This window comes from Furipterus horrens, unplaced genomic scaffold (genome assembly GCF_987537825.1).
Source record: "Furipterus horrens unplaced genomic scaffold, mFurHor1.1.pri manual_scaffold_3, whole genome shotgun sequence".
Lineage (NCBI taxonomy): Eukaryota > Metazoa > Chordata > Mammalia > Chiroptera > Furipteridae > Furipterus > Furipterus horrens.
This window is the reverse complement of record NW_028327173.1, coordinates 93,644,449-93,667,681: the sequence shown is the minus strand read 5'-3', so window position 1 is coordinate 93,667,681 and position 23,233 is coordinate 93,644,449. Positions and strand designations below refer to the sequence as shown.

Below are 23,233 nucleotides of genomic sequence, written 5' to 3'. Positions count from 1 at the left end.
TCTCACACTCTCAGTACACCCAGCACACCCAGCAGAAAGTCTACCTCGGTTTTTAGGTCTGGGGTTGCCCGGGAAAGCGGGTTGGGACTCTTGGGAAAAGCCGGAGCTGATGGCGAGATTGCCGTGGCTATAAATCCATCACTTCCCAGGTCAGCTCCGCGAGGCGCAGGGACTGGGGCTGGAGGAGTGAATTCCTGGGCTAGCGCGCATGCGTCGGCAGGTAGCAACCCAGCTCTTTATGACCAGGTGAGATGTTGGTGAGCAGGTAAAAAAAAAAAAAAAAAAAAAAAAAGAAAGAAAGAAAAAAGAAGGATTTGCCTAAGCGATTCCAGGGAGCGGGCCCAGTCGAGCCCTACAGCCCATGCCCGGCGGGGACCCTTCGCCAGGAGCGCCGACCCGCGATGTCCATACTTGCCAAAATGGGGGACTGGCAGGTACGGGGGTTTGTAGGGGCTGTGGCCAAGGTGGGCGGGGGTGGAACGGGGGAGGGGGCCGGGAGGTGGAGGTGGAGAGGAAGAGCCTTGGCCCAAGGCTGGAGAGTCGTAGGTGAGGCGCGCCTGGCAGTGCCCAGGAGAGTTCCCAGGAGGAAAAGAGAACAGGAAAAATGTGCGCGGGCGGCGCCCGGAGTGCTGGGGGCAACGCGCCCTGCTCTCAGGCTGAGAGCTGGGTAAAGTCCGGCGCACCCTCCACAGGTGGCTCGAGGGTCACTTGTGGTTTGCGCTACAGCCATCCCTCACCCCCACCCCAAGGAGAAACAGGAGGGGATGACTAATTCAGGAGGAGGGTGGACGCAGGGCAGGGACCGCGGTGCTCCAAGAGGAGGTTTCCCTGCTGTCTACGCCCTTCGATCTTCCCCCAGACCCCAGGGCTGCCCGTGAGGTGGGCTTCTGGTACACCTGTCTCTCTTTGTGTCAAGATCTTAAGTTTTGGGGACCGAGGGGGTGTGGAGAATGGGAAGGAGTTCAGATTGGAGAGTCAGGAGGCGAGCATGTTCTTTCGGGAAATACTTAAAAGTCTGCACAAAGTTAAGTTTCTCGGTCCTCTTTTTGAAGCTAGTTTTTGCCACTTGGGCTACTGATGGGGGTGACTGGATGTGGGTGGGGGTGAATGGTGGGCAATGAAGCAGCAGGTCTAAATTTTCCCGAAATCAATGCCTGCCCAACTTGGCCCTGCTAGGCCGCTGGAATCTCAAGGCCAACTAGACTCCGGATTCAGCCCGCCCTGAGTCACGGACCCCGACCCCGAAAACGGGAGCATTAGTCCCGCGCTGTTCTTCTAACAGACGTTTACCCTATGGGGACTTGGGAGGCTCTGGTCAGATTGGTGAGGGTAGCAGCCTGTATCCTGTCGCCGATTTCATAATGGGAACCCCAGGGCCCTTTTTTCCACCCCAGCAAAGCAAGGCCTGGTTAGGGCGAGGTTCCATGTGCCTAAAAGTCTGCGGGGATGATTCGAACCAAACGCCTGGATCTTCCCAAAAGAAAGTCGAGGTCCTGCTCCTTCTAGGGCGAGTTCTTTCGCTTTTTTTTCAGGTTTGGGCCATTGAAAGTAAAATTTAGAGAAGTCTTGTCTTCACTACATTCGCTGGAGTTGGTGAAAGGAAGTCATCTTTCAATATCCATTTCTTTTCTTGTACTTATAATTTTTAAATCAACTGTGAGCTCTTTTATACCCCCTTCCCGGGTAAATCTCCCTAAACAAAATTTAAACCCCAAAGTTACACTAACTTCGTGGTTTAGGAGTGCAAATTTCACACCAAACACAAATCCAGGGAAAGCACACATTTCTTTCTCTTGTCTGGGTGGGCTTCAGGGTCCTTCTTCATTCTCTTTTTTGGAGAGTGAAGATTAGGAAAGTTCTTTGGCAAAGGCTTTTGAGTTTCCTCCTCAAGCTGGAAGAACTTCGTTGCAGAATTCCTCGGTGGTGAGAAGACGCTAGGAGCGCAGGCTGGTCCTTCATTCGGGCCTCAAGCCGGCCCAGCTAAGGTTCGGAAACATTGAGGTTACAGCCTGAAGGGGAAAGTAGTGAACCCTGGACCTGGCTCCTGCAGGCTCACAAGTTGGCAATTGGTGGAAATCTTGGATCTCGAGTGGGACGCTGAGGACTTAGAGTCAGGAGGGGTGGGATGCTCCGAGGTTGGCCTGTTGGGCTCCTGGGTCCTACTGTGTGGTGACAACTGGAGAAAATAATCTGGCCTGTAGCTGCCTCTTTGTTTCTCTCAGTATCGCTGTCTCTCACAAAGATACTTGCTCTTCCCCTCTGACTCCCTCTCCACGCCACCAAATTTGGCCTGGACCCCCAACCTCTAACCCTAGGCCTGGCGCTGCTGTCCTGGGGTCCTGAGGAGGCCCAAGCATTGACATGCAATCAAGTGACTTGTCGTGATAATGATGCTTACACTAACGCAGCTCGGCTGGCTCCAGGGTCGACCTGGGTGCTTTCTAGGGCCTTTTTTCAGTGCCCAAAACACAGGCGGTGGCGCAGTGCCCGCAGGCCGAATCTGCACCTCAAAGGCACCCTCGGCAGGGATACAACAACAGTTTAGCAGCCCCAGCCTGTGGGGAGCTGGAGATCTGTGTGGTGTGGGGCAGCAAGGGGAAGGGGGGTTGGTGCAGAAGAAGAGCCAATGCCTTCCACAGCCTGCAAACTGAAAGAAAACAAAACTTGAGAGTTCCCTTAAGCACACGGTGGTGACCTCCAAGGGTGGAAAATCCCGGCTCCCAGGCCTGGGGTTTGGCCTACAGATCATGCTCTGCGCCTGCGGCTGCCTCTGGAAAGATGTCAGTCCTCCCAGTGGCCCGTATCCCTGCTTCAAGAAGCTGGGCTGGGCGGTGGGCGCTGGGGCAACCCCACAGAGTGTGTAATGCTAGCCCTAGATGTGACACTTTCCTGGGTGGAGTGCGGTGCGGATCCTCAAGCTGCGATCAGGCAAAGGACTATGGTAGTTTTGGGGGGTGGGGAGAATGCAAAGGAGCTCCCAGGATGTGTGTGTGTGTGTGTGTGTGTGTGGCGGGGGGTGGGGCGAGGGGAGAGGGGAGTCCCTCCGGCTCTAAATCCTCCTAGCTCTTGTTCTTCTTTCTAACTTTTGTGGGATCTCCGGCCTACTCTGCCTAGCTAGGGAAATTTGCTGCAGTCCTCTGGAAGCACAATTGCCCTTGCACAGGCTTGCGGGGAGGGGTCCTTTCTCCTCTTGACTTTTTTCCACCTGTTATGGAACTCTCCGATTTTCAACAACCTCTACCCAATTTTGAGGACACTATGGAAATCTGGGAGGCTTGGAGATTTTCAAGAAACAGGCCCAGGGGGAATCAGAGGTCATTAGTAGAGCACTCTGAGGCAACACCTACTCTTGTTTGGCAGTCTTTGGTATTCAAATGGAAGAAAGAAAAACTTTTTTTGTGGAGAACAAATGAGGAAGCTCACCAGAGAACTTAACCACTCTGTGTTTCAAATATCACATCTTTGTTTTCTCTTTCTTCCTTAAAAATTTTTGCTAAAACAGGAGAAAAAAATATAAGGTGAGCAGGCCCCTGTGTAGAGTGGGAGAGCTTACACTGGCAAACCTGGACAAGGGAACGGCTGCGGGGTCTCTGGGTTCCCTGTCAGCCTGACACTGCACGGCGAGCGCGCCCGCCTTAGTAACATCACCAAATCATGAAGGAACTCTTCCTGCTTTAATTAAAAAGGGGGATCTTGGGAAAACTGGAGCAGATTAGCACAGCGAAGAGATGGTTCCCAGCTATCTATTTTGATGCATGCATGACATGGTGCACACATGTCAGTATTTCAGCTCAACTCCAGAAGCGACTGTGAGTCTCTGTAAGAGTTCTATATCCTTGTCCACATTGCACCTAAGAAGCCCTTAGCTCAAACGCCATGTTGAGTTATCACTTGGCTCTAGCTTCATACAAACGAGAGGAAAATCATTTAACTCTTCGAGCTGTCAAGCAACCTCTTCAGGGTACAATTTTTATTTTACACTCGGCAATTAAAGGATCACAACCCCCAGCCGAGCGACTGGGACCATTTAGCAAAATTTCCAACCTGCGGGTAAAGAGCAAAGCCAATAAAACTCCCAAAGCTCTGCTGCCCGAGGTGGTGGCTGCCCAGAGCGGAGGCGAACTCTTGTTGGACAAAAATCCTGGAGTGATTTCTCCGGTCCTGGTTTGGTGGTTATTTTTAATTGCGAAAGGGATAATAATTTCTAATAAAATTGGATGGGACCGAAAGGACAGAGACGTTTCTAGAAGCAGGGATGGAGAAAGGTGCTGAGGGCTTGGCCTAGGGCACGGCCGCTAGGCTTCTGCACCATACTCGGCCTTTGCGCGGGACACCTACCTCAAGGAGGGGACGGAGAGGAAGAGGAGTGGAGACGAATAGGGGTGGTGTGTGTGTGGAGCAAGGGGCTGAGGCGGCCGGGCTCAGGGGAGATTTCACTGGCTCACAGGCAGTTTTGCGCTCTAGGAGCAAGTTCGCGGATCGGAAAGGCCTTTATACCTGGGTCGGAGCGGCCGGCGGCAGATTGTGGTGCTAGCGAGCAATTGGACTATTGTTGATATGCTAATGAGGCGATTAGGCTGTTGGTAAAGAGCTGGAAAAGGAAAAAGTTTCTACCATTAGAGGGAGATCTCAGAGCGCACACGGGAGCTCTTTCCTTTCTCGCCTCCTCCTCCTCACCCTTCTCCTCCTCCTCGCCCTCCTCCTCCTTTCTGCCCTCCTCCTCCTCCTCCTCCTCTCCTTCCTCCTCCTCCTCCTCTCCCTCCTCCTCCGATCACCATCGCAGCCAGCACTTCTCGCTTACCCAAAGACTAGCTGCACTTGGGTGCCGAGGCAGAGAGAGAACAAATCCGTTCACGCCGATCCATGAAAATGCTTTGGAAACTGACGGATAATATCAAGTACGAGGACTGCGAGGTAAGCGCGGCGCTGGCTCAGTTATACTTGCGGCCTCAGGATCCAAGCTCTTCCCTCCCGCACCTCCTCTTCTGGCAGCCAGCTGAGAAATGCCGGCGGGACAAACTTTTCCCGGCGTAGCGCCCGCCTCTCCGATTCGCCCGAAAAACGCAGGGGAGAGCTGGAGAGGGAGGATGTGGACGCTCCCCTTTTCATTTTCCCCCTTTGAAGCCTGTGTCCCACTTTCCCACTTTTTCTGATTAATATTGTCTGTAAGTAAGAGTAGACAGAAAATACGAGCATGGGTTTTAAAGCAATTCTTGGCAGCTGGGCACGCGCCTGTGCGCGCTGCGTGTCTCTCCAGTGAGACTCTGGGGGCCCAAGTCACCAGGAAGAGAAAGGAAAGAGAAAAAACACTTTTCCTTTAACTTCCTCTCTGATCCTTAATGTTCCTTTATTTATTCGTCCCTCAACCTTTCAAAAAAGGATCATTTCTATTTGGAAAAGGGGCCCCGTATACTACTCTCTAAGCTGGGTTGTGTCTCCGTTTTACCGGATTCAATTTGAGCGCACTCTTCCAAACTGCTGCGGGCCCGCCCCAGGTACATTCTGTGTTATTGAAGAAGTTCTTAGCTGCTTCTTTCTCTCCGAACTATTTGGTTGGTGCATCCCTGGCGCATGCTGGCCCCCGGGTCCCCACGCATCTGCCCTTGCAACCTCCCGGCACTCGGCCGCGTGACCGTGGGAATCCTGGCGGGGCTGCACGCAACCTCCGGTGTGGGGAGCCCGCAGAGCCCATTAAAATACCCAGGGTCCCGGGAGCTCGGTTTCGTGGGGCAGCCGGGGAAGCCCCAGCACCACCAGTTCACCCGCGGGAGGTGCTGAGACAGGGCCTGGTAGCCGCTGCTCCCACCGCCCTTACAACACGAGCAGAAATGAGTCGATGAGTCACGGAAGGGGGAGGGGGGCCGCTGCTGGAGATTACCTAAATAAATAGGTGGCAGTCCCCGCTTTTGCCACTATTCTTTTCTTTTCTTTCTTTTTGGCTTTTGGAGCTGGGAATGTCAGGTGTGGAAGTCTGTGAGGGCACATCGGCAAGAGTCTTGTCTTCACTTGAAATCGGAACCTGGGTTTATCAGAGCGTTGTGTCACCCAACCCCCTTCCCCCTACTATTTGTAGGTTATTTTAAATCTCTCTCCTTTTCCGGGCCCTCTCTCTTCGCTCTCCTCAGCCCCGTAAAGCAAGGGGGTAACATCCCACGGGAACCAGCGCTTCTCTGAAGGTTCATGTCGTGCGAGGTGCGGGGCGCAGACACCCCGCGTCAGAACAGCTGCTTTGTTTTCAGGACGGGGGTGGCCTTTGCGAGTTAGCCGGGGTGACAGCACTTAGGTCTCACAGGGTGAATGCCCGAGGCACAGCCCAGCTCCTGGCGTTGAGCTCTCTGCCATCGGAGTCCCAACCTCCACGCGGCACTAGGTTCCTGTGGGACCTGGGTAGGAGGCAATAAACTTGCACCCACAGAGAGGGACTCTGTGGGGTGCGCGTGAATATGTGTGTGAATGAGGCAAAAAAAAAAAAAAAAAGAGAGAGAGAGAGAGAGAGAGAAAGAATAAAGATGAGAATCAAGACAGGGCAGAAAATAGAGCGACGGTTGTTTCAACAACTACGACTGCGGTGGGCAGGAACCGGAGCAGGGACTTCGGGTTTCCGAGCCGGCTTGGTGCGGTCTCATTTTGTCTGGGCTCTGCAGGGACACGCAGCAGGCGAGGTGCCGCGTGTTCTGACAACTCGGCGGGCAGACTGGCAGCGGCGGCAGCCTTGCCGAGCTGGGAGAGAACGAGCCGTGTCATCCGGGGGGGCGTCGGGCGGGAGTGGCCCAGCCAGTCGAACGGGTTTGAGCCGGGAGTCCCTGCCAGCGGCGCCCGGGCTGGGCTGCCTCGCGTCTCTGCGCGACCGGGGCCGAGTCCCGGCTCCCCTCCCGGAGCCCCTGCCCTGCAGAGCCGAGGGCGGGGCAGCAGCTGCAGCTGAGCGCAAAGCCCCGGGTGTCCAAGAGAAGCTCGCGGGGCTGCCGAGAGGAGGGCCGGTCCCGGGCGGGGTGCTGGACCATGGAGGAGCAGCTAGGCAGCGGGCAGCCAAATCCCGAGTCCCAGGCCCGGCTGCGGAGCGGAGGAGCTCGCGGCCGGAGAAGGCAGGGAAGCACCTCTGGTGCCGAGAGCCGGATGAACGCCCGGACGCGGTCCCCGGTAGCTCCTGCCGGCGACTCGCGGCCCTCACGGTATCCCGAGGTCTGCCCTAGCCTTTTAGGTCCGATTGTCCTCACTTGCTACCTCTCCCCACTCCCCTTCCCTTCCCCCTCCCCCTCCCCCTCGGACTCCCCCTCTGAGCCCTCGTACTCAGCCCCCTCCCCCTCCCCCCTCCCTCCCTCCCTCTCTCCTTTTCTCCCTCCTCTTGGGCTCTCCCTCCTCTCCTCCCTCCTCTCTTCCCACTCCCGGTTCCTCTCCCTCACCCACACTTTCTTTCTCACACACACACGCAGACACATTCTCCCTCTCTGCACTCTCCCTCTATCTCCCTCTCTCTCTTTCTCTTTCACTTTTGCATGCCCTGCAACCTTTTAAAATGTTGCCCCTTCCCTGTGATTCGCCAGTCGCTGAGCCGCGGCCCCCCGCGCACTCGCCCGCTCCCTCTCTCGCCCGCTTTTTGTCTCTGGCGCTCCCGCTCCCCACCTCCGATTTGCTACACTGAGGCTCCCGTCAATGGACTGCATTGAGAGCCGGCTCCAGCGCGAGTTGCCTCTCCGCTTCACGCTCGATTTCCAGGCATTCTTCCCTTATTAAGTATTCGTGTAATATTAATAGTCATGAATATCTGCTATTAGGAGGCTCCAGGAACGCTGCCCAGCGCGGTTATTAGAAGCTCAAGTGAAGCCGCCGCTAAGAAAAGAGGGGAGACACGGATTAAGGAACACGCGCGCACACACACAGACACACACACACTTTTTCTTTTTGGGGGCTTTTCATTTTCTAAGGAACTTTGTATCATAACCGATCACAACAGGATAGAGACCGTGGGTTCGACCAGCTGAAGGCGCCGCTCGAATTGGTGGTTCAAGTTCGGATGGACCAGAGCGGGGCTACAGCGCTCGGGGGAGCGTCGGCGCGGTGACTGGAGTCCAGGGTGGTTCAGGGCTCCCGGCGCCTTTTGTGTGGGGCGTACTCGGGCGGCGGGGCAACCGGGCTCTCCAGACTTGCTTGTTGTTTTTTCCACCCTGACTGGTTACCCCAGACTCTTCGCAGATGTTAGTTCACAGTTTTTCAGCTATGGTGAGTCCCATCCCCACCCCCATTCCTATTTCCTTAGGAATTCTATTCTAAGAGACCTCGGGTTTCACGCCCAGGTTTCCATCAGGGCACCCTGATTTGCCTTTCTCTCTTTCCTCTTTTCCATTCTTAACTACCTTCGTCGGTGCTCAACATCTCCCAGCTCGCAGACCTACCTCGCCGCTACTTCCTAAAGCGTGTTTCTCGCCACGTTCATCTTTATTTCCTTGCGTCTTGTTCCCGAGATGTGCTCAACATTTGATGCTAAGTCCGTTTGCTGAAAAAAAAAAAAAACGCAGCCCAAGGTGCTCCCTGCCCCAGAGGCCGGGGATGAACCTCCGAAGGTTCGAATTCCCTGGAATCAACTCTATTCGCTTGTTTTGCAAGCGAATTTCAAGAGAGGAACAGAAAGTCAGGCATTTCTCCTGCCCTATGGGGCTGGGGTGAAAGGGGCGGGGGTCTCTGCCCCGGGGTGCACCTCTCTTTTAAACCCAATAAGGCGGAATATTTGTTTTAAACCTCGACTTGACATCCCCTTCTTCCCATCCATATCATACATTGACCCTGTGGCGAAACGGGCTGCTAACTGAGAAAGCAGAAAAGATACCCCCCACCCCCAACTGCAGTTAAACCTGCTTTAAGCTGGCAATTTAAACGTGTGCTTTCATTATAGTCCTTCTACATAATGTTTCTATTTAAATAGTCATGAAATGACAGTCTTTGAACGTGTATGATTTCTCCCTCCAAATAAATGGAACAGAATAAATAATAACGCAATGGCAGGCATGTTCAAATCTGGGGGAAACGAAAAGGCTGCTTCTACTTTTTAATATTTAGTAGGAATTTTAATTTTGCTTAAGAAGTTTTCACGCCACAGCTTAACGGTCTCTATTCTGTGAGGTCCTTTCGTATCCGCCTTCTCTCGGCCTTTGAACGAACCGGTTAAGGGGAGTATATAATGCACCCGCGTTTGCACACTAATTCCCTGCGTTTTTGGAAGGGCCCATTTCACTTCTGGGGTATTTTTCGAAACGAACAACTTACTGCTCATTTTTTCTGTGGCCTGGCGATGGGAAGGGGAGATTTCCCACTCAGCCTTGCAAAGTGAATTTAGTGTGGACAGCTGTAACTCGACGCCTGATTTCTTGTTTCTCTTCCTCTCACTCTTTTCTAGGACCGTCACGACGGCACCAGCAACGGGACGGCACGGTTGCCCCAGCTGGGCACTGTAGGTCAATCTCCCTACACGAGCGCCCCGCCGCTGTCCCATACCCCCAATGCTGACTTCCAGCCCCCTTACTTTCCCCCACCCTACCAGCCTATCTACCCCCAGTCGCAAGATCCTTACTCCCACGTCAACGACCCCTACAGCCTGAACCCCCTGCACGCCCAGCCGCAGCCGCAGCACCCGGGCTGGCCCGGCCAGAGGCAGAGCCAGGAGTCTGGGCTCCTGCACACGCACCGGGGGCTGCCCCACCAGCTGCCGGGCCTGGATCCTCGCAGGGACTACCGACGGCACGAGGATCTCCTGCACGGCCCACACGGGCTTGGCTCAGGACTCGGAGACCTCCCGATCCACTCCTTACCTCACGCCATCGAGGACGTCCCGGTAAGAGGCTGCGCGGATGGTACGAGAGGCAGTGCAGCGCCTATTCACTCACTCCCAGAGAAGATGCCGGGGACACACAGCCGGTGGGCCCGGGCTTTCCTCAGTGGTGTTTACTTTTACAAAATTTCATTTTATTTTATTTGGGGGCGGGGGAGGCGGGCCCTTTAAGGATCCACATAGATAACCGAGTTTAAAAAATTAAGAAGTTGAGAGCTCTGCCCCTAGAACAATGGTTCCTGAAACTCCTTCAAACAATGCCCGCATTACCATTTCCACCAACTCAAATAAATAAGACGAATGTCACAATATCTTCCCTTCTCCAAAATTGTAAACTCTTTCGATTGGGAGAGGATCTAATTCCATCGCTGGGTCTGGCATGGGGATTTCTCCCTGTCCGGAAAAAGATGTTAAATTCAACCAAAAGGGCTTATTAAATGCCCTGTCAATTTAAAAGAAAGTGTAGAAGACATACTAAAAAATATTTTTCCCGGATTTAGTTATGTGTATTCCCTACCCTGATTAAAGAATAAATAGCAAATCAGAGCAGAGGGACATTAAAATGCAGCCTTCTTCTCTTCCTAGGGGTGCTAAGTATTGACCTCATAAATCATTAGCTAGGTTTCCAATGCCTATCAGAGCCTGCTACAGCCCATATTACATTAAATGTTTTGAGACTATTGGGCAACATTACTTGAGTTTGAATTCAGTTATCAATAAATGAGGTTTAAAATGATCTCTTAATAAGCATGGCATTAGCACATTTACTATTTACAATGTAAACCAGCTATTGATAATTTGAAAATACTTTCTGAAATTAAATTTAAACCACCATCTCTGCTTCAATTTTACATATTTATGGTTTCCTCACAACCTTCCTGAAATGAAATTAGAACAAACCAATAATTTTATTAAAGATGTAAAGGCTCTGTTAATGCTGCTTTCCTTTGGAGAGGAAATGTATCTGGATGTGATTTTTGCTAAAATGCTATTTCAAATTACTGCATCAAATATTGCAGCAATATGTCCGTTGACAGTTTAATGATTACTGCATTAGATTGCAAAGAAAATGGTCAGATGAGCTTACCTGCTTGCTTGGCGAATTTAAAACTTTTTAAAAGTCACATAGGAAAATAGAAGATTTATTACATCTCTCATTTAGCTCAGTTAACCACTGAAATTTGTTGGTTATGTTTAGCAGACTTGCATGGAAAGCAGGAAAGTAGGAACTTGACCCAATGTGGGGTTTAGTAAGCAGTGTGTGTGTGTGTTCAAACATGTTTTTAGAAACTGATACTAAACAGTGCATTTCTTGGGAAGGGAAATAAGAAGAGTAATATAGTTGGGGAAAGAGCAATTAAAAAACAAAGCTGGAAGTTGTGATCATTTTAGTTCTTCCCAAAGATTTCCCGAATCTTTTTCCTAGCTTGGTCTTTGGAAATATTTGAATTGCAAAATAACGTTGCAAGCTTTTGGAATTATTTGTTAGAATTGCTCTACTTCGCAAAAATTCCAGAGTAGCTGGCATGAATTCTTAACACCTGTATAGTCACTCTTTGCGGTGAAATTGGTCAGTAGGAGAAATTAACGAAAAGATTAAATAAAAACAAGGAAACCCAATTGCTGCTCTCCCTCCTCCTCCCCCACCTTTTAAGGAAGAAAAAAAAAACTTTCAAAGGAATTTGGGTCAGGAAAAGGGTTGTTTTCAATTTTCCCACTGCTGCAACAGTTAACCTTTAATAAGAATGACTGCTAAATATTTAAGAAAATCAAATCGATGGTGAAAATTATTTAATCATTAATATCTCAGTGGGGTTTTAAACTTAACAGTCTTCCCTGTATGGACAAGGTCTAGAAATAACACAAATAAAAGTATTATGCCACACTACATTTACTTTATGAGTTTAGGGTGCATACATAAAGGGATCATATTTCCCCATATAGTTAAAACACAAGGACTGCAGCAGTACTCATTTCTGAACATTTCTCAATTTAATTATACTTAAATCCAGAAGCACTTTAGGCAAGTTACAAATGAGAGCATTGAGTATAATAAAACCTGTAATAAAGCAACTTAGTACCATCCACCCGGAATCATTGCGATCAGGCACAATTAACAGGAGCATAAATCCAAGACAGAATGGAAAATGTTTGAATCAGTATTATTGTTGGACAAAGACTAGAGAAGGAAGTAATAGTTTTTTAAATGGTAATGCCTGTGTTTGGTAACGATTGCGAAATCTTCTATCTCAGCAGCCCTGGTGCTAATTTGTAAACACAGCCAGACATTATATTGCCTGTCAGTTTCTGCATCAGAAAACATTTCATTTTACTTTCTAATCACGTTTTGACTCTGGCACACACATATAACCATCTATCTGCAAAAAAAAAAAAAAAAAAAAGAAAGAAAGAAAGAAAGAAAGAAACATACCCCAACAAATCAGCAGGACAACAGGAAAACAGCCTTAAAGGATTTTTTTTCTCTTTTCCCCCCCATATAATTCATAGTCCTATCTGACACCCAATTTAGGCAGGAGTTCTTTTTTCTTTAAAACAAGTTTTCATTTTCCCATAAGTGAAAGTGTGTGTATGCCTTTGCTGTTTATCACACGGCCTAAAGCGTGTCCAATACTTAGCTCTGTTACTCCTGCCTCTGTCATTTCTATTGTGTTTTTCTGGCTTTTGCTGCCTGAGCATTGAAATCACCAAAAGTCGGAAGCTGCTGAGGTGCCAAAGTAATGCTAGGTGCATTTTAAAAGATTGAACTGATTGTGAAAAAGATTAGGTGCTCCAAAACTTCATTTTAATTTCCAAAGGAAGTTTTAGTCTCCACCCCCACCTCTTTCAAACGTGTATTATTTGCTGGGGGAGGAGAAATTGGCCTTGGGTGTGCGGTGAAACCTCTTGAGTTGCAAAGCCCCAAATTCCAATAAGCCAAGATGAGATGTTTATATATAAATGTCACTATAAGGGGGGAATTTCGATTCTACACTTTCCCCTCCCCCCATCTTGCATGGAATATTCATTTCCTTTTGTTTTGATTATACACTTACATCCATATGTATCCTTTTGTTGCAGCATGTAGAAGACCCGGGTATTAACATCCCAGATCAAACTGTAATTAAGAAAGGTAAGCCATTTCCTTTTGCATTCCAAGCATGTCCGTACAGGCACAGTGCTATTTAAAAGAACTTGCAGAGCTGTATTTATTTTTTCAAATATGATTTTCCTAAAGGTTCAGAATTAACAAATAGATAGGCATATAATAGCAATGCTTAAATGATCGGCTCTCAGTAGGTTAGTAATGGCAACAGGCTAGCTTTGTTCTGATTCATGATTTGACCATTCAATGATATCTGGACAAACACATAGATGTGGGACATTGAACTGATTTGGAAGTGGTATTTCAATTTTGAAACATTTTAATAGCTTACTCAATCTGTTGTGTGAATGGCCATGAATATTAAGAAGTGCAACACGTTAAGAGTGCAAATAATTTAATATTAATATAAAGGCAAATGATAAAAAGACATAGCACTCCTTAGCAAGGGGGTAAAACCTTCCATGTTTTTCACTTTAATTTCTCATTAGCTCTTTAAGGGTTTTTAAAGTTTGTGAATTAGGTTAACAAAATGTTGGCTTTTGGTTAAAATTAATATCTTGAAGGTGTCAGGATTGTTAGCATAATTGTTCATAGCAAAAGTTATTTGAAGTGTCCAGTGATGTTAATGGATTTATAACTTGTATTTAGTGAGTAGAAATAAAGTTTACTGGATTAAATGCTATTCACAGCAGCTTTTTTGTTGTTGTTGTTGTAGTGGCAATGTTACATTTCAGGATTCTAGGCACCACCAGAAGATGATGCTATATAAAACTGTTCTCATTTCTAACCCCAATCAGTATATTGTTAGCTAGTTTAAAGTTTCATTTTTTACATCTGTGAAGTCTTTGTCACGTCAAATTAGATGTGCAAAGGATAAATCTTAAGAGATGCTCTTTCCAAGTCGACATAATTGGCTCTTTTATTAGTAATCTCTCAAGAGTTCGTTTAACTCCTATTGTCTCTATTAGCCTCCCCAGAGCTATTAATGTCACAAGTGATCTATCCAAAACCTAGAGCCCCCACTCCTCCAGAATATCCCCATTAAAGAGGGAGTATGGTGATAAGAATGTATGCATAATACATGTCTCAACGTGGAATTAAAAAACACAAATGAATACTGTACTTAAATGGTTGTGAATGAATCTGAATTATATTGGTGTTGAGAAATGTAACATTAGTACACTTTCTGCTGGGCTTGAATTTTTTTCTGACTATGGTGGATCCAACCACCAGAACTAACCAATAACTTTTTATACTCCCCTCCTTCGCAATGAAGACACATAAACTGAGGACTATTAACTATTTGCTCAACAAAAAGACATATTAGTAATCTGTGATAGGCCTGTTTATCCTTCTTCCCAGTACTAAATGGGGCTTCGGATGGTTCTCCAAAACTCAAGTCTTTCTCAAAACTAAACATAGCAAAGGTCCTATCTGTCAGAAGGATGGGGCATGTGTGGTGTCTGACAACAGAATCCACCACTTTTCAGTTGGTCCCTTGACTAAAAATGCTCATTTAGATGGCTGCTTTGGCCATCTAAATCTGGGCTGATTTTAATTATAGGTCTATAAAGCAATTTCTTCCCAACACTGACCCTCACTCCACAAAACTCCAAAGCAGACATAGCTGGCTCTTGGTTTGCAAACATAACTCCCTTTCCTGCACTCTAAACCCGTGCTGAAGCACCTTATCTGGTGCCCACTCTGCTCAGATGGTCACAATTTTACCACCATCTCTCGGCAGCACCCTTGAGGCTAAAAGGAAAGGGTCCAGGCCGAAGCACAGGCCTGGCTGATGGTGCTGGGTGGGCACAACAACTCCAGGCCGAGGAACAATCCTGATCCCCAGGAGTGAATAGGGGGGTAGGAAGTGGGAAAAAGAGCCACGGAACTTTCAGGGCTGTAAGAAAAGTGGGGGTTGCAGCGCAAGCCTGGGCGCCTGCCTTGGCCAAGAAAGACAGTCATGTCCAGCAGGACTTGGGGGAGCGGGGGTGGGGGGTAAGATCCTCGACATCCACACACGGCCTCCCGGTCTGTTTCCGCAGGCCCCGTGTCCCTGTCCAAGTCCAACAGCAACGCCGTCTCCGCCATACCCATTAACAAGGACAACCTCTTCGGTGGCGTCGTGAACCCCAACGAAGTCTTCTGTTCAGTTCCGGGTCGCCTCTCGCTCCTCAGCTCCACCTCGAAGTACAAGGTCACGGTGGCGGAAGTACAGCGGCGCCTCTCACCGCCGGAGTGTCTCAACGCTTCGCTGCTGGGCGGAGTGCTGCGGAGGTGAGGCCCAGCGCGGCCCTCCCCTCCCCGCTCCACGGCCGGGGGCAGCACTGCGCCTGCGCCGGAGCGGCGACGGAAACAGGCTTCGCGCCACGGCCCTCCTTTCGCGGGAAAAGAAAAGGGGGTGGTGGAGGAGGCGTGGAACTGGGTGGACGGGAGCTGGAGGTGGGGCGAAGAGGCGCGCGCGCGGGTATGGTTCTGGTGCGCGCGCGCGGGCGGGTAGGTAGCGGCAGCGCGCTCACCAAACCAGCCGGCCCCGCCCTCCCCGGTTTGTGCGCACGCGCAGCTTGTGCCGCTTTGCGCTCAGTCCCGGCAGCTGCAGCCGCGGGGCGCCGTACGGCTGCCTTTCATCTCCTTGCGCACACCTTGTCGGCTCTGGAAAACTTCCTCTCGGGCTTCTCACTTTTCCTTAACAGTGTAGAGTCTCTGACCATAACCCGTCGTTTCTTGAATCAGGTTTTAAGTAGAGGACAGTGGCTTTCTTTTGAGTCCGCACGCTAAGCCTGCTGGTCGTTGCCATTCGGCCAGACGGTGACTCCCCGTGCCCGAGGCACTCACGTTAATGGTTGCAACGTAAGGTGGCCCCGATGTGTGCCAGACAACATGCAAGGCACATTTAAGTGCATTACGTGTAGTCTTTATCGACGAATGCGTGTTGCATACGTGGTTCTAATCTCACCTGCACGAAATCGGAATGATTCATTTTGTAGATGAGATTTTATAAGGGTCAGTGAGGTGAAGCATATTCCCTCAGCAGAGTTTTCCCTCCTGTGGGCTTCTTTCCCCTAAGGTTCCAGCCAGTGTTGTGAGTGGTGGGTCTTGTGTTGTTGCACTTTCCCAGATGTTATTTTCTTTCTTCTTTAAAATAAAAAATCAAGAAAGTAGCAAAACTTTATTTTGATATTTACTTATTTACCTCTCTGTGAGACTTTTAGTTCTGCTCTGATGGGTATATTCCATACAAAGCCTATAAAAACATTTTTTGGAAGGGTTTGACACCAGCTATTTTAATCTTTTCTCCTTCCTTTGCTGTCCCTTTGTAATCCTTCACTGTCACAGATCTGAATCTGCCCTCCGTTTTTTCCTCCCCTTCCTCCACCCCCAGTATTGGAGACTGTTTACCTAGGGGAGTATAATCTAATCCACACAATTAAAAGAGCACTTGAGTAGGGAATAATATCTGAAATTAATTAAATTGATGTTTTATTTAAACAATTTATCTTAACCACTTTCTGATTATGGGAGTCTATTTAGACATCTATTTAGAACGGCCTGCATTGTCTCTGAAATAAGTGAAATTTTTAAAGGCTGATATCAGCTTTTGACATTTCCAGTTAGGCTGATGACGTGGCATGTAAACAGTTGGTGAAATGAATTCCCCATTGGGGGCTAAAGCCAGAGCAAGAAACGGGAGAGTGATGATAACTTTGGTTACTCTGAACAACCTAACAGCAGATCTTACAAAGACAATTTAAAGACCCCGTTGGGATTTATGTGATTGTAACGACAGGGAAAATATACAGTAATCAGCTGAACTGAAAAATACCTCATACCCTAGAGATGAGAGCTGTTTTTGTTTGTGGTTCTTCTTTAGAGAGTTGGGAATCAAAGCCTTCCAACCTGCCGCAATAGTTGCAATAATAACTGAACGCATGGGTGCTTTACAATTTAATAAACATTTATCTCCTATGATCTTTCTGTACCGTTCCTTCCTAGATTTCCATCCCTTAAATGTCTCTGGGTCATGGTTCTTAATTTTTAAAAGCACATGTTAGGAAGTTGTCAAAATGACTATAATGTGTTGCAGAGCAATCCAGTGTTTTCTAAATCCCTTTCTCACCTATATTTGTGAAACAGGGCGAAGTCTAAAAATGGAGGAAGATCTTTAAGAGAAAAACTGGACAAAATAGGATTAAATCTGCCAGCAGGGAGACGTAAAGCTGCCAATGTCACTCTGCTCACATCACTAGTGGAGGGTAAGCGAGTCTACTTACTAACAAGAAGGGATCTTTCTTCTGGGAAAAGTGGCCAGATGTTTGGTTGTACTTTGTGTCAATTGGGAAGTTTCATTTTTTCCAGAGAAGTAAGAAGTGGATGGAATTTTTGCATGTAAAAAAAGTACTTGCATTTATTCCTGTCCTCCTTTCCTCTTCTGCCACAAAATTATACTTCCCTAGCCCAATTCTGACCTAAACAATGTGAAAATTTAAGAACTGCATATTCTCTAAGTTCCTGTCTTTTCTATAGAGCTCAGCAGTAAATCACTTAAGGTATTCTGACATCTGCATTTGAGAAATGCGTGACCATTACTTCCTGAATTAATTTGGGAATCTTTGACCTGCATCCTGATTTAAGACCATCCTGAAAGCTCAGGGTTATATGCCCTTTGAATTTTTGTTTTCCAAACATATGCTTCCTTATCTGTCCGTTAATTGTGCTGCTTTATTTGAGGGGAAGAAAAGTGAGTGATTTTAGACTTTGAATCATTTGGATAGGAAAAGAAATGAGAAATATAAGCATTGCAAAAAGTTTCTCCTGGCAGTTTTAAACACATACACATGAATGCACACATGAATGCATGCACACACAACACACAAATACATGCTTCCAAACCTCTCAAAACAAAAGTCAGCCCTGTCCTCACTCCCTGCTCTAGATGTACTGTCACCAGAATCTTCTCACATTCTTGCTTGCTCTAGATGCCTGTTAAGGTTTTTTGATACTAAATTGGCTTAAGTTTGAATGTCTAGAAATAAATGTGTAGCTCTCTTGCATTTTCCTTTGTGTTCTCTTGGAAATGCCTTATGGCTATAGGAAAAAAGGCATTTAAATTATCAGGTAGATTTCAAAACTGCCATTTATATTTAAAGAAGGCATTTTATCTTATTTACATTTTGTATTTAAGGAGCCAAAATACAGTTAAATTCAACTTCTGTCTTTGTAAATAACTAAAAATATTTAAAACCACAAGTTTGAGGAGGAATCCTATGAACCATTTGTTCATGGTGTCAAATATGACAATAATATAACTGTTAAATAATAAGCAATTTTTCAATTGTTCAGTGCCAGAAACTATCTACAGTAGCATTATATTAAAAATAATACTAATACACAGAGAACCGTCTATCCATACTCCAAAAAAACTATACCCAAAGAAAATGATAGTTGTGGCTTCAGGTGTAGTGTGAGAGTGTGCATGGGTTTTTTGGGTTGAGTTCTGTAGCAGGGAGGCAATTTCTGGAGAACTGTTATTGTTTGTGATCCGCTCCATTTTATGGAAACAAGCTCTGGGGAGAGGGCTTTGATGCTCTAATTGGCGCATGCGTTCTTCCGGAGCTGGAGCTAATGGCAGGAAGCCCTGCAGTAAAAACCAACTGGTTCAGGAAATTAAAACCAAAGATTTGAAAATCAACAACACAGACAGACTCAGTGGAGTGACCCTCAAATCCTCTTGGTTAATCGGTTTGGATGAACAGATAATTATATGCGATCAAGTTAAAATGTAAACCCTAAGTTGTTACCTTGCAGAAAAGCTCAAGGAGTAATTATTAATACCATTTATAAATGTGTTGATAGGTAAGAGGTTGGAATATAAAAAACATTTAGAAAAGAGAAGTTGGGAAAAGGTTATCAGGGTGGGGGATGAGACTGGAGGGTAGTAGATGGGATTTACTTTTCAAACCATATCGGCCTTCTAGGATAAGTGGCCTTTTTTTTTTTTTTCCTGATAACTATATCCACCAGATCCTACAGAGAAGGAAATAAAATTCCTGAAATGAGAAAACAAGTATTTTGTGTTTCCTTCAACATCTGATTTAAGAAAATAAGGGAGTTGGGAGGAAGTTTTGATTCCAACTCTACATTCTCTTGCACTGGCCTCCCTCCTCTCACCTCTTGCCAGGAGAAGCCGTCCACCTAGCCAGGGACTTTGGGTACGTGTGTGAAACCGAATTTCCTGCCAAAGCAGTAGCTGAATTTCTCAACCGACAACATTCCGATCCCAATGAGCAAGTGACAAGAAAAAACATGCTTCTGGCTACAAAGTAAGGCGTTTACCTCTTCGGGGTCTATGTCTCATTGTGAAGAGAAACAAAAATCAAAACGGTTTTTTTGCTCTCACTTTTCTTTTCCTTTTGTGTTAATCAGTTTATTGTTGTAAATATTGAAATTGCAACACAATCTGATAAACCATAATCTATTTTAAAGGAGAGATACAAGTAGGATTTTTTGTGTATTTCCATCTTTTTCCTCTTCTGCCTTACCTTTCCATTAGAAAAAAAAATGTGTGTGGGGGGGGAGAGTAGAGGATAGTAGGGGTTTGATAGAAGCTGAGTGTGGATTTGTGACTATGTTGTTTCAGAAACATTAGAATTAAGTCCTTAAAGGGGTAACAGACTTGCCTATATCAGTTTTTGTCTTGCCTATGTCAGTTTTTGTCTTCTATCAATGTTCTCCCAGGGCAAAGATTAAGTAGTGGCCTACAAAATATGCAAGCCAGAAGCTGCCCTAGTTTCAACCCTAATCCCTTATCCCATTTCTTACCTTGCTTTCTCCTCCCTCCTGGAAAGTGCCACACACAAACATACAGACACACACACTCACATCCCCAACAAGTTGTAGCCTACAGGTGAGATGTCAAAAAGGTTTTTAAATGGCCCCAAGTTATATTCCCATGGATTCCTGGGCTGAATAGTCTTCTCCAGGTGGTGTGTGAAAAGAAAGTGACTGTCCTGATATGTTTTCTGAAAATTAAAAGGTTTATTTGGAAGCCCTTAATTATCAAAGTCTATGTCACAGGAGGGCATGGAACCAGAGGACAGAGACTGAAGCCTAAGGCAGTACAATTTCTCTCTTCGGGACCTTGCTGGCTTTGGGGAAGGCAGTCTGCCAGTGTTCCCCATTCTCCCTTCTCCCTACCCCCACCCCCATCCCCAAGGCCCTAGCTAGTCCTTATTTTCCAGATTCAGAGATAGAGCTTCCAGTGTACAGGCCTCATATGACTATATTTCAACTTTTTCCTCTTCCCTTAGCTTCATAAACACACCCATATTCACAATTTCCCTAGAAAGTTTTATTTTATTTTATTTTGATGTGTAGGAAAAGATGTGGAGCCCTGGCTGGTGTGGCTCAGTGGATCGAGCGCCCACCTGTAAACCAATGGGTGGCTGGTTTGATTTCCAGTCTGGGCACATGCCTGGGTTGTGGGCCAGGCCCCCAGGTGGCGGCGTTCAAGAGGCAACCACACATCCATGTTTCTCTCCCTCTTTCTCCCTCCCTTACCCTCTCTCTAAAACTAAATAAATAAAATCTTGTAAAAAAAAATATGGAATGTGAAATTTAAAGGTCTGTTTATTTTTCCCAAAACCACTCTGAATTATGCCCAAGAAATAGGTTTTTCATGCTTTAAAAAAAAAAAAAAAGATTTTATTTACTTTTAGAGAGAGGGAAAAGGAGGGAGAAAGAGAGAGAGAGAAACATCAATGTGTGGTTGCCTCTTGCATGCCCCCAACTGGGGACCTGGCCCACAACCCAGGCCTGTGCCCTGAAGACTGAGCCACACTAGCCTAGGAGACTTACTTTCTTCATGCCTTTTTTTTTTAAAAAAGGCAAAGTAATCCCAAGAAAAGTTTTGCCTTTCTGTTCACATACAACTGATTTGAAGGTGAGTGAGTGGAGACTTCATCCCATAGATGCTGCTGAAGTCCCTCTGGAAGATCAGAGAAGAGAGGCTAGACAGCTGATGGCAGCTTGCTGTTGGCTATTGAAAAGGGACTTGTGTTTGACTTCTTGTCCCTCACTCTCCTTTGTTGCTCTTCTCAAGTGTGAAATATTTTCTGGTGTCTATGATGTTTGGTGTGAGCCAGAAAGAGGAGGGAGTTAGAAGTTTGGTGTAGCTGAGAGGAGGAGAAGGGGGAGAAACATGAATTGGTGGAGGTATTTAATAAAGGAGAGATGTTCTAGTGGACAGTGCTGGATCTCCCAGCGCGTGGCCACTGCACATCTGTCTCTGGGACCGGGGCCTCGGGTGGATCAAGTCAGTGTCTGCTGCATCCCGGATCCTGGCAGAAGTAACTGCAGGGAGAAGGGTGCTCTTTGCTGCTGGTGCTGCTGCAGGGGAGTTTCATGTCTCCCTCTTTGTCTCTACTTCACTTGTGCTGCAGACAGATATGCAAAGAATTCACCGACCTGCTGGCTCAGGACCGATCTCCCCTGGGGAACTCCCGGCCCAATCCCATCCTGGAGCCTGGCATCCAGAGCTGCTTGACCCACTTCAACCTCATCTCCCACGGCTTCGGCAGCCCGGCCGTGTGCGCAGCGGTCACAGCCCTGCAGAACTATCTCACTGAGGCCCTCAAGGCCATGGACAAAATGTACCTCAGCAACAACCCCAACAGCCACACGGACAACAGCGCCAAAAGCAGTGACAAAGAGGAGAAACACAGAAAGTGAGGCTCTTCCGCTCTACCCCCTCCTTTGCCTCACCAGCCCTCTCCTTCCCCAAGTGCTCACCCACTCAGTCTTCCCCACACCAACCACCACCGGCAGGTGACAGCTCCGGGATCAGCAACCCCCAACTGCTGCTACTGCTGCCGCTGCCGCCGCTGCTGCCACTTTCAGTCCTCCAGTCTGGGAGTCTGGGGACTGCTCTCCACTGTTAGTGGGGCAGCCCCTGCTGACCCAGGCCTCTGCCTCAACTTCCCTCATCAGAACCAACTTCCCTTTGCCCTCCAGTGGAGCCTAAGAGAACAGAACAGGCCGGTGGTGAAGCCAGCAAGGAAAAATCCTGTCTGGATTTGTGAACTTTTAAAAAAAATAATAATAAGAAGAAAACCCCACAAATCAACAATGGCAACAAAAAAAATTTAAAACATTTTTTCTAAAAAAAGTAAAAATTAAAAAAATTATATGAGCTTCATGGGACTGAATCACCACCTTCCCTTACATACTTCAGTTCAGATTGTAGCCATACTTTTGAAAAAAAGGAAAAGGATAATGACACTTTTATCAGTATTGTGAATAAACTTGAACACAAATACACGAAGTTCCATGTCATGTCTCAGTTGTAGAAGTTTTTCTTCAAGTAAAGCAACCAACTTGAACTTTCTCTGGCAACACGATTCAGTTATATAAGGGAATCAGTGTTCATGTCTCTGTATATATTTATTTATGTGTAATTTAATGGGAAGTGTAAATATGGTGAGCCTGTTTTAAGCCTTTTTTTTTAATTTATCTGGTGATCTTGTTTACCTCTTGTTTAGTGGGTTTTGAATCTTCCCTATTAGTTCTACATGTGATTCATGGTACTTATTTAGAAATTCAAGGTTTGGGGGATTCATTTTTTTCCCCCTGGGATTCCTCATGAATTTAGCATGTTAAAGATGACAATGAAATAGCTGAACAAATAAAAAACAAGTAAAGTAAAATTTTATATACAATTAGAATTACATTTAGCTTTTCATTGAACTGAAAGAAAAATTGATATTGGACCCTAGAAAGATTTTTAAACTTGAGTGGTTTCATAACCCTTTAATGTGTTGTGGGGAGGGGGAAAAAGTTAATTTTATTCCACTGTCCTCCCTTAAAAACATCATTTGAGCAATAAACGAGTATTGTCTTTAAACCAAGGGTTAGGGATTTTTCCTCTCTTTCTCTTTTTGTTCAAAGAACTTCAAACATTTGGGACCACCTGGTATTCTGTATTTTCACTGGCCATTTTGGAAGCAGTTCTGGTGTATTGTATTGAGTTGTGCTGGCAGTAGTTTCCATGCCTGTCAATGTATCATAGTCCTTTGTTGCCCAGATAAATAAATATTTGATACGCTTTATGTCGATTTTTTTTATTCAGTGGCTGTCTTTACCCAGGCGTATTTTTGTTCTTGGCAGTATTTTTTATTCAGTATGGTTACAGTAATTGAGTTTAACTCTCCCTTGGCAATTGCTCCTTGCAATAAGCAGCTGAACCCATTGTTTCCCTCAAGTATAATAAAAACTTACTTTCAACTTGGAGTTCAGAGCAGGGTATCATTTAGATA

At 46.8% G+C, this 23,233-nt stretch overlaps 1 protein-coding gene across 6 annotated transcripts; it reads left to right on the top strand.

Moving 5' to 3' along the window:
- The first annotated feature begins 335 nt into the window (after nt 1-335).
- TFAP2A (transcription factor AP-2 alpha) lies at nt 336-23,026 on the top strand. Of its 6 annotated transcripts, XM_090269870.1 has the most exons (8): nt 6,939-7,169; nt 9,389-9,442; nt 9,586-9,823; nt 12,899-12,950; nt 14,969-15,200; nt 17,058-17,176; nt 19,102-19,243; nt 21,362-23,026. In XM_090269870.1, exons 1-8 carry the CDS (start codon nt 7,000-7,002, stop codon nt 21,648-21,650), a joined length of 1,296 nt encoding a protein of 431 aa, XP_090125996.1. In that variant the 5' UTR covers nt 6,939-6,999; the 3' UTR covers nt 21,651-23,026. The 6 variants fall into 6 exon arrangements, with proteins under 6 accessions (XP_090125994.1, XP_090125993.1, XP_090125996.1 ...); XM_090269868.1 differs by lacking the exon at nt 6,939-7,169 and adding an exon at nt 336-434 and having other exon boundaries at nt 9,389-9,823; XM_090269867.1 differs by lacking the exon at nt 6,939-7,169 and adding an exon at nt 4,766-4,914 and having other exon boundaries at nt 9,389-9,823.
- Nucleotides 23,027-23,233: the final 207 nt, after the last annotated feature.

Coding starts and splice junctions, on each gene's coding strand:
- TFAP2A (XM_090269865.1), top strand. CDS start 7,000: ATGGAGGAGCAGCTAGGCAGCGGGCAGCCAAATCCCGAGTCCCAGGCC. Junction 9,824..12,898: donor ACGCCATCGAGGACGTCCCG/GTAAGAGGCTGC, acceptor CTTTTGTTGCAG/CATGTAGAAGACCCGGGTAT. Junction 19,244..21,361: donor AACATGCTTCTGGCTACAAA/GTAAGGCGTTTA, acceptor CTTGTGCTGCAG/ACAGATATGCAAAGAATTCA.